The 17,082-nt window shown below is 40.8% G+C and overlaps 1 protein-coding gene across 3 annotated transcripts in view; it reads right to left on the bottom strand.

Annotated features, from left to right (window-relative positions):
- Positions 1-17,082, bottom strand: part of LOC105389559 (calmodulin) — an 18,914-nt gene extending 1,832 nt beyond the window's left edge. Inside the window, exons 1-3 of one of the 3 annotated variants that reach the window (XM_038113313.2) lie at positions 16,790-17,082; positions 14,873-15,047; positions 2,657-2,899 (exon numbers count right to left, since the gene is read on the bottom strand). In XM_038113313.2, the coding sequence (XP_037969241.1) occupies positions 2,657-2,899; positions 14,873-15,047; positions 16,790-16,792 (421 nt within the window). In that variant the 5' untranslated portion in view covers positions 16,793-17,082. Of the gene's footprint in view, positions 1-2,656; positions 2,900-14,872; positions 15,048-15,204; positions 15,365-16,204; positions 16,329-16,789 lie in introns of those variants that run through there. The other 2 variants (XM_038113314.2, XM_011560690.3) reach the window with 2 other exon arrangements.

The raw sequence follows: 17,082 nt of genomic DNA, 5'->3' as shown, positions 1-17,082 counted from the left end.
CGCGAATATGATCTGCGCGAGCGCATGGAAGTCTGCAAGAGAGAGAGCGGCGTCAGGCGATCCCCGAGAGTGAGCGAGACAGGTGCCGCGACAGTACTCATGCAGCGTGGCAAAGCGGCGGCTCCAAGCGGGATGTATGAATGGTGACTCTTACAGGACATCACAATGTTGGCTAGTCTACGTGTCGGAGTGTCGTCACCCACGCCCCTAGCTATACTAGTTCTAGTAAATGAGCTACGGCTTTATGAATTTGCAAACATTGTATGTATTTTTACAGCATGATTGTTTATCTGTCCTCCATCACGTTTCTGAGCGATGGTCATCATAAATCTTGTTAAAGTAAACAGCTCCGCACGTGTATGTATATGGGAAAGAATAAGATGCTGGGGGCAATCGGGACACCATAACCGTTAGTTGGGTTCACAATACATGCATTGGTTCATCGTAGCTGTTCGTCACAGGGTGGTATGTCACATTACCGACATTGTAGGAATGTCGGTATTCCTTATTGGCTAGATAGTTTACATTATAGCTACCACAGTAACATGATAAGGCTGCGGTTTCACTGATCCACGCAGATAATAATATGTGATGTGACATCATAATGATATTCAAGATAAAGTAGTACGTGTAAGAAGTAATTTATGTCTCAATTAATCAAACTTCACAATGTTAACATTATCAGGGTGTCCACTCAGAATGCTCCAAAAAATTCCCTGACTTTTCCCTGACTTTCCCTGACCATTTCAGAAATTTTCCCTGACCCGAGATCAAAATAAAAGCTTGATTTGAAAGTTTTCCATTAATTTGCTTCACACTTATTAAAAAACTTCGACTGCTTAAAATATTTATACAGCTGGCTGTAAGTCGTTCAGGAGCATAATGTACCTATCACAAAATGCACCGCGGAGATTTTATTTTTGTTAGCATAATGTACCTATCGCAAAATGCACCTATCGCGAAAGAGCAAAGAGTGACTCAGACAGATAATTAAAAAAAAACATAAAATTAAAAAAAAATTATTTGCAATTCCATACAAGCTTTCAGGTCAGGTTTTACTATTTAGAAAAAAAAAACGCGAATTTCAAAAACTAGGTAGAACAAAAGTTGTTTCGAGTGACCCCCTGAGTCACCCCGTTTCGGCTATGTTCACCTACCACTATTGCAATATTCTGTATAAAAAGCAATGATAAATTAAGTTTAAATTAAATTCTACTTGTTTTTTTTGTACAACAAAGTTTAAATACGTTTATTTTGCCATAACGTGTAATTCTTTTTTGTATTTGCAAAATTGAGAGATAATTTTTATTTTTCAAAAAGTTTTACTTTGGAAAAACGTCATTAAAATTTTGGAAACCCAAGCGGGATCCACTGTAGGTTATTATTGCAAAATACGTTAGTTAGAACTATTTAAAGAACACTTATTGATTGTAGGATTAGTACAGACAGAGCTTTAAAAATATGACACCTCATATTTTTTTTAGAAAATGCGAGAGGTAAGCAGGTAGATAAAAAAAACTTTTAAATTTTGTATATAAAACTTCATCAAAACCGAAATAACTCGAATAAAGCGTGTTTAGCTTTGTAAATTCAGTACTTAATTAACTTAATTAAAACAAAACCGAAATCAAATATTTTCGAATGGACGCGAGGCTTTAAAAAAAATATTTTGGTGCCGCGTGGAGGCACGTCTGCGCTCCCGCTGCCGGCGCAAAGTATGAGAATTTATCGATGAAATGAGCGCCGATACAGCGCGTTTGCACCAACATGTTATATGGGAGCTTATTTTGCATCACAAACTCCTAAAACTCTTAAAAAAAAGTTGTTCAGAATGGCAAGCTGAGTCACACTCTTTTGAAAGAAATTGAATTAAGGGGACATCATTTTCCTATTTATCAAACTATGAACTGAGTCTGGAATTTGGCTAACGAGATTTTATTTTATCACTTATGTATTTTTTGTTTAAAATAGAAGAAAAATGATAACTATTAAAGGAAATAACTACAAGAAAATGCTTTACTAGTCATTTTTCCCTGACTTTCCAGGTGGCCCATCAATTTCACTGACTTTCCATGACCACCTTGAGCTTCCCTGACTTTTCCCTGACTATCCCTGACTTTCCAGAAAGTGGACACCCTGATTATGGAGGCCATGCCATTGTGTTTAGTTTCTGATTCCATGGGATGTTGGCACTATTCAGCACTCATGGCCGCGGCTTATATCTTTAAAAGCCTCATTTTAGAATTCGATTAGCTGAGGCAATAATTTACCAGACAATACCGTTGGCAGGAAGTCGGTATCTGTACCTATTTATCTAAAATATAGCAAATCAGAAATCAATAGATGACTTTGTCAATTGATCCCCCGCTAATCATCATCAACAATAATTTTTTTGAGCTTGGTGACTGCAAATAATCTTACAGAACCACCTAGACTATACCTACACTACTCTCTACCCATCTCCACCTAACCGATCCCAAGTACTATAGCCTGCAAGAGTTAACTTGAGACCTTGGCACGATAACTACTATAATAACCACTTCAGTGCACTGGAATGCCAGCGGACTGCAGTTGAGTCGTAAGTACTCTCAAGTTCACTCTTGCACATTTACCCCTCCCCCTCCCCTGGTCCTTCAAGCCGGACAAACGCACTCACCCTCATAATTGACCTGACCGTCGCCGTCGATGTCGGCCTCGCGAATCATCTCGTCCACCTCCTCGTCCGTGAGCTTCTCGCCGAGGTTGGTCATGACGTGGCGCAGCTCCGCGGCTGAGATGAAGCCGTTGCCGTCCTTGTCGAACACGCGGAACGCCTCGCGGATCTCCTCTTCGCTGTCGGTGTCCTTCATCTTGCGCGCCATCATGGTCAGGAATTCGGGGAAGTCTATCGTGCCGTTGCCTGGAATGGGAGAGAATGGTAATGTTAGTATGAGAGTACACTACGAACTACGGATATACAAGGTGATGTAAACTTGGTATATAAAGCCGAAAGGGGGTGACTCAGGGGGTATTCTGTCCTACAGCACCGTTTGTTCTAAGTCTGATGGAAATTAGAGAGGGGCGTAGTAAGTATGGCAGTACTGGTGTAGAAACACAGGCCTCTTGGGTATACCTGTATGTATACAAGAGGGTTTGATTCACGGCTTTCTTTGGAACTGTAGTCAGAATGCCCAGCACTAAAGCGTAGTTCGAAATATGGGAGTATCATAAATTAAATGGTAGATATTTTACGACTGGATGTGAGGTACTCATTAAAATTATTAGCTTGCATTGGTAGGAAAATTTTGCCCTGTAGACCGAAGCCGGTAAAGATAGAGCTAAGACAGCAATGTCACTCAAGCACACTGCTGAATGGTCACAAGAGATACCTACACACACATCAAGGTAGAAGGGAAACTATCAAGATGGCAACTATTTAGGTACAATCCAAACATAACATCTATGTAAATATAGTCGATATGCATGTGTGAATTAGCTTTGTCCTCGATATTTTACGTCGCTTCCGCTAGTATACATCGATAACTTTACGATTTCTTGTATGTAAACAGGTTAAAGAGCATATTGTTCGCAGATGTTCCATGTTATTGTCTAAAGATTATAGCGTCATAGTAAACAGATAATGTTTATTCGCGACATGTTGTTTCTTACGCTTTGATAGAACTTTGCTATGAGTGTATTATAGCATCTCCAGTACAAGCCGTGCGAATGCGTACATTTCTGTCACGAACCGTTCCGCTCTGGGATTTACGGCGCATTAAAGGAAAGAAATACAATGGACCCAACTTTAATTGCTCAATAACTAGTCGTAAACGTTCCGCACGGGCTAATCTAGAACCGAAATAGCCCTGAATATTCTAGAAATATTATTACAATGGGAAGTTTAAGTCGTTTCTGCGAAACTGCTTTTAATCAGAATGCGTCATTTATACCGAGAAATCGATTAGAAGGTAGAAAACTCAAGATGCGACGGCTATTAGATCGGCTATTTTTACTTATCGAGTCTAGCGTCGAAGTTACACGATCGATGGAGCGAGCGAGGGAGCTTGCGACAGGACCCGGCCGCATCGCCGCGACAGAACGACGACGGTAGAACCGAAAATAACAAGGATTTATTCCTTAACAAGACCGCTTATTTACCGAGGACAGGGTTTTACGCGCGGCACACTTTCACCCGACACTTAAAATACACAGCTCCGTGTCAAAGCAAATAAAAAAGTAATTTCGCTGTTGTGTTTATTTATATCGAGTTACCGGGCAAGTGCATTATTTGTCCAGGTGTGCTCATCGGCCGGGGGTGAACGTTCGACTTCGCGATACAAAAATAAGTGAAAGTTAAGTTTGGCGTATCTAATTCGAGATTAACCTTTGCGAGGTGGCTAGCGGGCTATTTTTAGGGGCGAGTAGGCGCGCGGCTAGCGCGGTCAAACGATGAACTTTCGAGAATGCAAGCCGCATTGTCTTGCACGCATAGCTGTGCGGGTCGCGCCGCCACCTGCTCTTATGTAACTTCCACCACTGAAACATTGTAGCTGTCATTTGTTACGTCCCGTCGGCTGAAGTGTTTGTGCGATGGTATCGGGTCTCCTTGAACAGTGATTGGGTTTCGGATAGCGAGGAGGTTGTTTGTTGTTTTTGCCGAGCGGCACAATAGTAGCACCATTGTGGCGCTCATTATGCACGAGTTCTCGTGAGAAAATACGTCAGCAGCTGTCACAGATACGTCAGTCTATTCTTTGGTTCGTCCTGGCCATGGCATTCCATGCTATTATACCGAAGTGATATTAATGATTCTTTTGTTAGCATAAATGATGGCGAGTGAATGTCGAGGGTGTTCATTAATTCGTCGCATGACTGAAACAATCTTTTACTTTTATCATTAAAGTGTGATTAAGAAGTATTTTTATCTGGTGATTAATTGCTTATTCACCGCGCCCTGCTTTGCTCATCACTATAATGGCTGCCACGTTTCCACGCCGGCGCAGTCGTGACAAGATTACTTTTATATCTTTAACAACAATAGTTTTAATACTTTTGCGTGCTCGAGTACTTTAATCCTGCTTTGTAGCTCTTGTATGGATTCTCGAAGTGTGAAATAGCTATAAGAAATCGCATACCTATAGATATAGCCGGCATAAAAACAGATGTTCAAGCAATTGATAGCTGAAGGTAATTAATTCGGGTCCACTAAACCCGTCAAAGTGAAATAATAAAGAGTCACTACAGTAAACAGACGCCCGCGCGGCTTCTCTACGAAGCCAATAAATTCATTTGCGGTACACACGACGCCATTACTAAAATTAAAGTCAAACACATAATTTGAAGGTGATAAGAATATGAGTAAAATAAAAAAGACTGTAATAAATAACAATCAAAGGGCAAGTGCTGAAAGTTACAATGTTTGTTCTCTCATCGTATCCTAGCTGAGACGTCGGCGCCGCAAGGTCATGTGAGTCAACGTCAACATTACGCGCTTGGCTTATAAACAGCAAATAAATTCCTTATACGAAGTGTCATTATTGTATCATGCGTGTGATTATTGCTCGCCCGGAGCCGCGCTGCACAGCCAGCCCGCTGCGATAGCCATTTAACATCACGGCGAAGTGAGCTAAATTATACCTGCATGTGTCTTTAATTACTATTAAATAAATAAATGTACCAGATGTGCCAATAATGAGATGGCTCGGCCAAATGTTACGAACGCCAGTTATTGGCGGGTTGCACGCGGAAGCGGCTCATTGTTACAGCGGCGGGTGAGCGCTCGCGTTATGAGCAGATATTCCTGACGTTTATTGCCTCTCGGAAGGTCGTAAATGGCCTTACAGGGAACGAGGCGGGCAATCGTATCCGAGGCGGTAAAATCAAAGCGGAATGGCCGGTTTTATACCGCAACGAGGGATATCGGGCGATGCTCCGCGCGCGAGATAGTGGCGGGTACACCGCGACACTCGCTGGCATCGCGCCAGACGGAATGTGTCGACTCATCTACAATAGCGCTGCACAAGTGCCGGCCGCATCCAGATTCTACTCATTATCATGTACGTGTCTGGGAGACCGCATCCTTCTCCTAAACTTATGTCTTGGCTCAGACGGTATATTCACTTACTCAAGCAGCCAAATGTAGTGGCGCGGCTGAGCGGGTTGCATTTAGTAAGTGAGTCAGAAGCGGGAACAAGCCGGGAACAATTGGGCCGGGACGGGTCAGCGATGCAGATAATGCTCGGGGGCGGGATCGATAGAGAGATAGCTTGGCGGGCGACCAAGCGGACCCATTAACCCTATTCTCTTGGATCCAATTTCCGACAACTTTATACCGAGTGTTGGCTCTCACATGACAATGTAACGGGAGTTTCGAATCAAATTGGCGAGTTTTTAACTTTTCCGACACAATAACGAGCGTTGCATAAACTATCTGATAGCTTTGTTTGTTATGTTTGAAAGCGTAGCATAGTCATCATTCCGGCCGTACACATACACCGAGCTTATCATATTTTGCAAGTCATGCTGAGATTTACGGACGCACAGATCTGTCTACGTTCAAGATTTTACACTTGCAGAATTTACCTTGAGTGAGAGATTTGTGGACCGGAGACAGCGAAGCTAAATCATAGCGGCGGCATTTCCTCGCGTAAAATTTAATACTGCAGCCAGCTCGGTCGGCGTGACGGATGGCGCCGACAGGGCTGCCCCAAGGGCACATCTACGTGTCGCCGCCTCCTCTACGCTCTCCTTGACATTCGAACAATCGTGAACCCTACTGACTCGGTCGACTGGACCAGTCCTTGGTTATTTCAGGCGCGCTACACGGTTGATCTGCGTTTTGCTCAAATATTTTCCTTAAATTACCAGCCCGTGTCAACAGCGCTGATAAACAGGACGGGTCGTGTGCAAACGCTTATTGTTTACATGTACTTTTAAGCCATTCTCGTCGCGAATATAGCTGATGGTTATTGCAAGCATATGATGCGAGACTGTCTTAGCACACAGCTGACGTACCCTCGACTGTGCAATGTTAACTAGAACGTCAGTTAGCAGACAATCTGCTTGATTTCTGTGAGTTCATTGATTCGCACATTACAAGCGGCGAAGGCCACAATTGATTAAGTGCCGCGGTGATTGATTCGGGAGATGCTCCGCGACTATCGAATAAACATTGAATGTAGTTATTGAATCGTTAGAGGGAAACGTCTTGTTTATTGCTTGGATACTGTTCAGACCGGAAAACTACAGGAAAGTTACAGTATCGCAAAAAAACTTATTTATATTGTTTTCCTAACTACGTCAATGGATGAGGATAATCGATGAGGTAAAAGGAAACTGTAAAAAGATAAAAGCCTAAAAGGACAATAATTGAGGACATCGGACGACGGTCGAAGCGCCAACTACATAATAATGAACAGTTGAAACATCAAACTTAATGCATTTATCTTTAGCACGAAAATTCGTGTGTATAAAATCTAGGTATCGAATCCAAACGACTGTTCGGTGATGATGACATCACCGCCATTGTTATCGTTATGGCAGAAATCTACTTACAATAAGTACCTACTCATCTACACAGTGCTTTACGGAGTATTGTAACATGGCTTATTATGTCTAGAACCATTTCCATTAAAAATAAATATAGCTTTGCAGTCGCATATATTGTAAACTTAGTTCAAAACTGATCTACACTAACTAACCTGTACCTTAAAGATAGTGGGAGACATATAAAAAGCCGTGATGAATGCGAGAGTGTAGCGGACGGGTTCCTGACCGCCTCTAACCTATTTACACAGTGCTCCCGGATTAGAAGCTCCAATTAGCTCGTATATTCGACGAAACACCTATTGTTGGCTACAAAGAGTATTTGTTTCTTTTAGGTTCTTATTTCATCTTGGAAAATACTTTTCTTTTTTGTTGTAGGTACAGACTTACGGTAAATGTTGCGTTGTTAACGTATTACACCTTCCAAATGGCATCAAACTAATTCTACGCTTATTTATCTAGAGTCTTACATAGATTCTAGACTGCATGCCACTAAATGTTTAATAGGAGTTAAAATGCATCCGAGTGAGAACTCACGGCTCATAGTGTATGAATCAATTAGTAGTGCAGTGTCTGAGAACCGACTCGTGATAAGCCGCGATTTGCTTGACATCTGAACCGCTTGTTTACTGTTCACTTGCTGATGGCTGCGCGTGGCCGGCTCACTTGCCCTCTGTCATACTACGCATATCATTTCTAACGTTTTACAATAGTATAGGTACGTAGTAGATTTATCCCAAAGAAACGGATACCGACAAATAACAGCGATAAAACGTTTTACTATGTAAACATCAGCTAGAAATGTCACATTCAGAGTGAATACGCAGATTGTGTACACTGTACACAATAGAGTGGCGAGTGTTCGCGACGCGATAGGACGCGGGTCAAGCGAGCCGCGCCGTCCGCATCAAACCTAATTGGACGCCATTTACCTTCAGGTTAATAGACAAATTATGTTTTATGGGACAGCTCTGATATAACATTTCTAGGTCGAAAACATTTGCATTTTCATTAGGAACTTGTCGCCTAAGTATAATCAGCTTGTTGTTATAGCTGGAACGTGTTTACCAGAAAGGTATGTCGATTGTAGGTCACAGATATATTATATGCAAGAGGAGGAGGGAAGCTGCAGGTGATCCTTCGTGGATCCAATAAGCTCGGTCGGTGTGTAACGCGATATTTTCTGTGGCGGCGGCGGCGGGGCGGGGGCTCCGCAGTACTCCGCACGTGTCCTCATATTGATTGCGCCCCGCGCCCCCGCGACCCTGTCAGCTGACGGCGCCGGCCGCCAGACAGCGCCCACACCGCACGCACCCCTCGCTCAATCAAGCGGAGGCCGATGTGTCGACAACCCCCATCCATTCACGCCGCATCGATTTTTTTCCAACTTGTTGAAGCACCTAATCCACGAAACGAGATTCCTTGATTTGTGAAACAAGTTACAGTATATTGTTTGATACCGTCGTGTGAGAAACAATAATATACATTCATGTAGGTCGATGTAAACAGTTTCGTAGAAGCGAATGACTGCTTATCGTTCTCGTACAAGTCCGTGACATCGCAGACAAAAATCATGCCAACTAGAGGCAGGTAAATTTAGCCACCGACATACTAAATTATACAGTTTGTTCTATAAATATCTATCCGCCGCCTACATCATTTTTGTTCTTCTAATCCATCACAATGCTAACGCGTTTTGTTCGTCAGCGCGTAAAGAAAGGAAAGTTATGGAAATTAGCAAGTCTCCAAGTTTACAGGTTTCAGCACAAAGGCAGATTGTTATTCTGGTCTCATTTCCTCAACCATCGACAACTTAATAAATAATACTGCACGAGCATTTTATCAATACACTCTCAGATTCGACAGAAATACACTCAGTTCCACGTCCGTGTTCAACCGCGTTGAATGTCATCTGCCGTCCCCGATAATCGAGAATGCGTGACATCCCAAACGAGAACAGTTTAACATCCGAAGCCAGTTAACTTAACCAGGTTATTTAAAAAAACACATTCATATTTAGTGTAAAGCGAAACGGCACTCGTTGATATAAACAACCATTTTTATCTATGTTTTTTGCCTCGCAAAGAGCATTGCCAAAAGCCCTAACGTGACCGGTTGTAAACAAAGAGCATTTATTCAGCAACATTAAATAATAATTGCCATTCGCGCGATCGACGTTCATTGGCGATGGAAATGTGCCCAATTTCTAATATTATAGCACTTGTGACCATCACTTGGCTAATGAAAGCTGGGAATATGTGGCGAAGTGTCGACATTGTTCGACCGGCGCATTCGCCACTTCTACTTGTAATTTACGTAATCTTTATGTGTGTTTTGAGTGTGCAACTAGTCGTGTAGGGTTTCAGAATATTAAATAAGTTATATTTAAACCAACGACATACCTCATCATCATCATCATCACGACCCATTACGTCCCCACTGCTGGGGCACGGGTCTCCTTCCAATGAAGGAAGGGTTTAGGCCTAGTCCACCACGCTGGCCAAGTGCGGGTTGGTGGACAAATTAAAAAAATATATAAATATGTGTATGATGATATAATGTTTGGGGCGTATGTAATGTAATGTCCATGTCTCGCTAAAATAAATAGATAGATAGTAGCCGGATTCAGTATTATCAGTACTTGTGTTGCTAAGGACGCGGCATCATTTTATCGAGCATGTTTTCCGTTTTATTTAATTACTTGTGTGTTAGTGTTTTAGTGCAGAAACTACCATTATGTATTATATTAATTAGACGGAAAATAAAACTTTAGCTATAAATATTATGTATTATATGAAGGCATAGATTAAGATGACTATAATATAAACTGCAATCAATCACTCCCATATTCAGCGAGAATGTGTGTTATTAACTTCGTCAGTGAGCCGGGCAAGGTTGATTAAGTCATGCTGTTTTTTCAGCACCTTATCATAATGTTTCAGTTGCAAGAATGTTAATCGAAACCATGATTGTATACGGCTTTGTAAGTAATATAGGTACTAGGTATATCGCATTACATAACGCGATCTTATCGATAATCCTGGAATTTTTATTGATATGATGCCAGCCATTATAACGACCAATGGGGCGGAAATTGTGCTAACGAATCAAAAATATTACGCCGATCTAACCGGTAAAACTTTTCGTATCAACAAGAAATTTGATCATTTGTGACGATAGCAAAACATTATTTTGTTTATTTATGTATTCTTCAAATTGAAATACAGAGAACATCATAAACCATACACTTCATTTACTTACATTGCAATTTATACTCGTACCAGACTATCTAGACTTAATTAATTTGACATCCATGTTGGACTAACACAACAGCGCAAAAATGCATTAGATAAGGGATAAACAATATGCAGTGTTTAATTAGCGTCCGTCCAGTGGCCACGCTACATGTGTTCACATATTCGTGTGGGCATCGAGTTACACGGTGTCCGGTGGAGCGTACTAATTGTTTTGTTTAATCGCGCGTCCGCCGCAAGCCTGTGGCATCGTGGGACCACAAGGCTATAGCTGTTGACATTGCATACTGTCTGTCTATACCGACGGCGGCGGTGTCCTGGACTAAAACAATGATGATTTACAGTGGCCTGTACTGAAATCTGACCCATCTTAGAGTGACATTGGTACTGAGGGCGTCAGTTTTCTTTGCAGCCCACTGTACGAGACATGAGTTATGGATGAGGGGAGACTAATCGGTCAGTTAATATAAGAATGTGAATTGTGCAGACAAATTAATGATTGCATTAAATAAGTAATCAAAATCATGACTCGAGTCGCCGGGAAGTATAAGAGAGTAAACACCGTAAGGAGTTGATTAATTTCAGGAGCAAACACTGCATGTTAAGTAACGTCTTTTGACACGAAGCGTCTGGGAATGGAAAATAACGAGTTCATTCAATTACTGCGGAGACAAAGCGTCCCTTGTTTACTCCATTTGATCAAATTATCCAGCGCCGCCGTCGTCACAACACATTTTCAGCGAAAATGTATTAAGGAAGCAATTTTACGCTTCGGATGACTTATTTCAGCTGAAGCACATTACTGAGCATTGTTTTCCGCAGGACGTTTGACTACAATTAACTTCGCTTTTGTGTGCTGTAAATGCTTCTGTATTAAATCGGAGTGTGCTGTACTAGAGTGATTTGTCAAGCTACAAAGTAAAAGATATCGACTAAACGGCCGTGCAGAGAATATGTTAGTCTAGACGTGCGGGGCAAAAACACTGACAGCTATTAGAAACATACACTCATTATGTTAATTACCAGTAGTTGAAGCAGACATCTATCACGAGGGCGCAATACATTTAATATGAGACAGCCGGACAGGGGATTGATAGCTGATAATGTCATTGCCTAATGGTGCTAGTTTGGTTGCTAGATCTAATGGTGGCCAAATATAGGCCCGATGCTATACATAGAGAAAGAAAGGATGTGGAGTGTCATTTTGCTTCTACATACTTGGAATTCTACTAAGTCAGCATAACAATGTTGAGGCGCTGGTATATGTATAAAATATTATTCTCGAATGTTGAAAAGAATTGGACAGGTTAATGTAGAATGTAAATTAATGTCGGTGTTAAAAAACTTCTCACGTGCACGACCAGTTATTCTGGTAAGATGTAGGTAAGGCAGGTACCTACAGTATTGTGCAAATTAATGTGAACACGAGTGAAAATTTGAAAAAAATACATTTATTAGTTCTAAAATAAATAAACAGAGATATATTAATACAATTTAAGTTGTTTTAATAGAAAATGTGTCCTCCCTGGTTTTTATAACTTCTTCAACACGTTTTGGCATAGAATCGACAAGGTTTTAACTGTTTTCTGATATTTACTGGTCTAAAAAACTTGTATGAATTACAGCCTCAATCATTTTAGTTTTTCTTGTGCAATCCGTTTTACGAAGTCTAACTTTCATGATGGCCCACTTATTTTCAATGGGATTAAGTGCCGGTGAGTTCTCTGGCCATCCAAAGGCATGATATCTTGTTGTCCTTGAAATATTTAAGCATAATCGTGGACACGTGGAATGGAGCCGAATTTAGTTGAAAAACGTATTGACCGTTATCATCAAATTTTCTTAGTTCAACTTCTAATCTGCGTTCTAGCAAGTCACTGTATTTTAGCGAGTCCATCATCCTTTCGATGGGCACAAGTCATTCGGTACCTATATAAGAAAAACAGAACCAAACTAAGAAAAGTTGATGCTAACGGTCAATAAGTTTTCAACTAAATTCGGCTCCATTCCACGTGTCCACGATTATGCTTAAATATTTCAAGGACAACAAGATATCATGCCTTTGGATGGCCAGAGAACTCACCGGCACTTAATCCCATTGAAAATAAGTGGGCCATCATGAAAGTTAGACTTCGTAAAACGGATTGCACAAGAAAAACTAAAATGATTGAGGCTGTAATTCATACAAGTTTTTTAGACCAGTAAATATCAGAAAACAGTTAAAACCTTGTCGATTCTATGCCAAAACGTGTTGAAGAAGTTATAAAAACCAGGGAGGACACATTTTCTATTAAAACAACTTAAATTGTATTAATATATCTCTGTTTTTTTTATTTTAGAACTAATAAATGTATTTTTTTCAAATTTTCACTCGTGTTCACATTAATTTGCACAATACTGTACATACATCAGTGGTTATTTTATACCAGCTAAGAGGCCCGGCCTAAAATATTTTTATTGTGATTATAATATGTATAGAGTTGATTGGTCACGAATGAAGAGGTGTAATCAGAATCATAAAAAATTAAAATTCGCGAAAAACTATTCTTGAACGTCATCAAGTCAAGTTAGTATTTGAATTATACTATTATTTACCACGGCAAAGATACTAGAACATCATCGTGTATAGAAATGTAAAACTTTCTTCATCATGTCATTCTAGCTTTCTATGCGTTTGCGAATAAAAGATACAGAATACCTATTTGTGTAGATCACGAACCTACGAGTGGGGTCTTTCTTAGAAGCCTGTGTCCAACGTTCTCCATACATGATCAATGATCAAGTACATAACATGTATCGGTTCGCAATAACAAAAAATGGTTCAAACTGCTTGTTTGGAAACTCAGTCAGGTTATACTTACCTAGTTACATAATGCACATAAAAGAGGCATAAATTAGCCGCACGTTTAAAACTAACCAGCTAGTTTTAAAAACCATCAACGACGCAATTTAGCTTTTACATATTTCGGCGTATATTTCCTTGATTACCATTTGAGATAAAAGTAAGTATTATCGCGAAGCTGGTAGCATTCAGCGAGATACCGGAACAGAGATGTTTGTTTTAAGATACCGAATATTTGTTCAAGAAACAAAATAGTGTTTATTTGTATAATTCAGGTGTTTTTTTTACTCGGAGCTAGATAGAGGCGCCTATGTAATTATGTATCGTGTACACGGGTTCGCTATCGACGTAATAATGTCACTATATCGCGATTCGCCATAAATACAGCGCTATGACTGGTGGAACGCGCATTAAACGAGTTTATCGACTACACGAGTGGTACCTATAAGTTTTATAGATTACGAGCTGAAGACATGGGGTTGTTTCTCATACAAAAAGGGAGACAATTATTAAAACTTTGGTTAGGTCATGCTACATTGAGTGTATTTGCGAGTCGGTGCGTCGTATGATAGCATCAGTCAATATTGGGTCGGTGGATGTGCGTTCATCGTCCCCACAGGTAAAGCCTTTTGAGATAGCGTTAGAAAAGCAACACTACAGTCATGTGAATGTGGCTATTTGGCTGACTAAATAAATAGTTTTGCAACAGACTTTTTAGAACTAGATGTACCAAAGTCTTCGTGATAACTACTGAGAACGGAGTGTTTGAATTTACGAGTATGACAGGAACAATAAAAAAATTCAACAAGAAGTGCAAGTGTAGATCTCGTTACAAGCAGGGGAAGTTGTGACAACAGCTATTTTAATATCTATAAATATTTATATGTTATTACTCATAGTGTTTGTGCCTCCTGCCAATGCAAGACTTATCAAAAGTAATTTTTAATAGCTTGATACATTGATATCTAACAGTCATGTTAAAGAATTTACATACAATCTTATCACTTTTTCAGTTAATAGTGTTCAATTATCAATAACTTTGATAGCTCTTGGGTATCGGTAACAATTTAGAGATGTATTAAGCCTTTAATATCGCAAATTGATTACTTCATTACTCAATGATAAGGTAAGGACTACATGTACCTACTTCAGAATAAGCTGCATATTCATGCAAAATCTAGGTTAAAATGTTGGTAATTATACCTCATATGGGTGTAATGAATGTAATGATAAAAGTGAATGAGGTACGTACCGTCTGCATCTACTTCATTGATCATGTCTTGAAGTTCTGCTTCTGTGGGGTTTTGTCCTAGTGATCTCATAACAGTTCCCAATTCTTTGGTTGTGATGGTGCCATCGCCGTCTTTGTCGAAAAGTGAAAACGCCTCTTTGAACTCGGCGATTTGTTCTTCTGTTAGCTGGTCAGCCTGGAATATACAGTACACACAGTCAGTAACAAGATAATGGTAGCTTCAGTACCTGAAAATATGCACATCCTTTACATAAGATACAAAAAAAGCTTTCTTTTTGTTCCAAGTAAGACACAAGCCTAGTTACACAGTAAACTATATACATACTACATACCACTGCATTAACCATATTGAAGGAGTGTACAACAAGACTGTGTGAGACGGTTTACCAAACTCGACTGAATTAGACTCTTGCTACTATCAACATTCTTGTCTGCTCAACTGCAGATAAGCAACCTCAGAGATAACACTATTTGTTTGATTACTTGTGTAATTACAGGTTTTAAGTTGCCCTTGTGCCACGTCACACTGCGGACTTTACAAGTTTACTTAAAGAGAAAATACTGCAATAATAAATGTTATCTAAACAAATTAGATAAGTTAACATGCTGATAGTGCCCTGCTGATATCACTGTGTTCACACATTCACCTGAAATTCATCAATATTTTGGTTGATACTTCACAAAATATTGTTTTGATTTTCAGGTTTTCAGAAAAAATGCATTGCATAAGCTGTACAGTGAACAGATTATCATAACAGTGACTGTTTAGGTAGATAACTGCTTCATTGTAACAATTCCTCCAACATTGTAGCATCCTATTTCTTAGATTTCATGACAATAGCTTCAGAATTAGCATGATTACAATCACAAGATCCACAAGGCTTTTACTGGCACAGTGAATAACTAGGCTACTGAGTACCAACCAAGACATACATACATGATCTACATAATATCTAGATAACAAGCTACTCTATTAGGACCATTTTAATCATTAGAATATACATTTTAATTAATGCAACGGTTTCTTGAGCTTCATGACTCACGGATACCCAAATAAGAAAAATGAATGAGTAATGGAGTGGTCTACCTTGAAGGTTCACAACTTCACAATATTAATAATGTGCATCGAGTTATTGCGAGCCGTTGGAATGACAATAAGACGGTTATTATTATTAGCGGAAGGGGACAGCTCGAGAGCGGCAAGCATGAGAAACGACGGGCCAGCTGCGCGCCGGCATCACAATACAGACTGCAACCGCCGAACAAGAACCGTTACGCCGGCCAAATTCACGCCGACCCGCAAATATCCGGGTCACACAATAGCTACGTTACCATTGTAGGGTATCCTGAGAATTCCACAAGGGGTACACAAGGAGCCAACGGTTTAAGATTGCGAATTGCGTACGAAAAATAACAGCGGCACAAGTAGCGATGAGTCAATGGGCGTTTGACAGCTGCGCCCGGCCGATCGATCTCGGCCCGGCTGCCTCCGCCGACAATATTCACGCACTAAACCACTTGTTTTCAAACCCGTGATTGTTTTGCTCGTTCCAGCGCATCACCCAACGGCTCAGCCTTGGACGAGAAGTCAATTCGCCGGCAACGAAACACCTACTAGACTATGACGAATGATACAACTTTTGAGCCTTTCGAGAGCCAAATTTGCTCTGGAAACTGCAAGGGGCTCGAAGACAGGTTTGCCTCGGATCCTGGCAAGTTCATAGTTTGCTATTCCGTGGCCGTACAGCTCCACAAACGTCGTTGATCCGCATTGCGGTAAAAAACGGCCATCACAATAATGGAGGCCGTCATCACTATAAACACCGATTCACTGGATTCCCGAAATACACGTAGGAATCGACACGGGACGATCCCCAGAACGCACTCCGATCACATTTTAGCAGAAATATCACTCACCATTGTAGATTAACTTGGATTAACTGGAGCTACACTAAAAAATCACAGACAGCGCCGCAAAAGCGACCACACGAACCGACGTTTAAAACGATACTGCCGCCCTCTCGCGCCAGCGGCTGCGCCGAGAACTTGTAGCTTGCGTTTCGTTCACTCGGTCGCGTTCCGATTCGTATCGTCTATGCGAAATGTCGAATTTTCATTTCCGGTTCACGTCTACTATTCGCACTGCACACACTGCACTGAGGTTCAGGAGAGAATATCTGCGACGGCGAAGTCCATGTCTCGGGACGCAC

Source organism: Plutella xylostella, chromosome 23, assembly GCF_932276165.1.
Source record: "Plutella xylostella chromosome 23, ilPluXylo3.1, whole genome shotgun sequence".
NCBI classification, from domain to species: Eukaryota; Metazoa; Arthropoda; class Insecta; order Lepidoptera; family Plutellidae; genus Plutella; species Plutella xylostella.
This window is presented reverse-complemented; position numbering and strand designations above follow the sequence as displayed.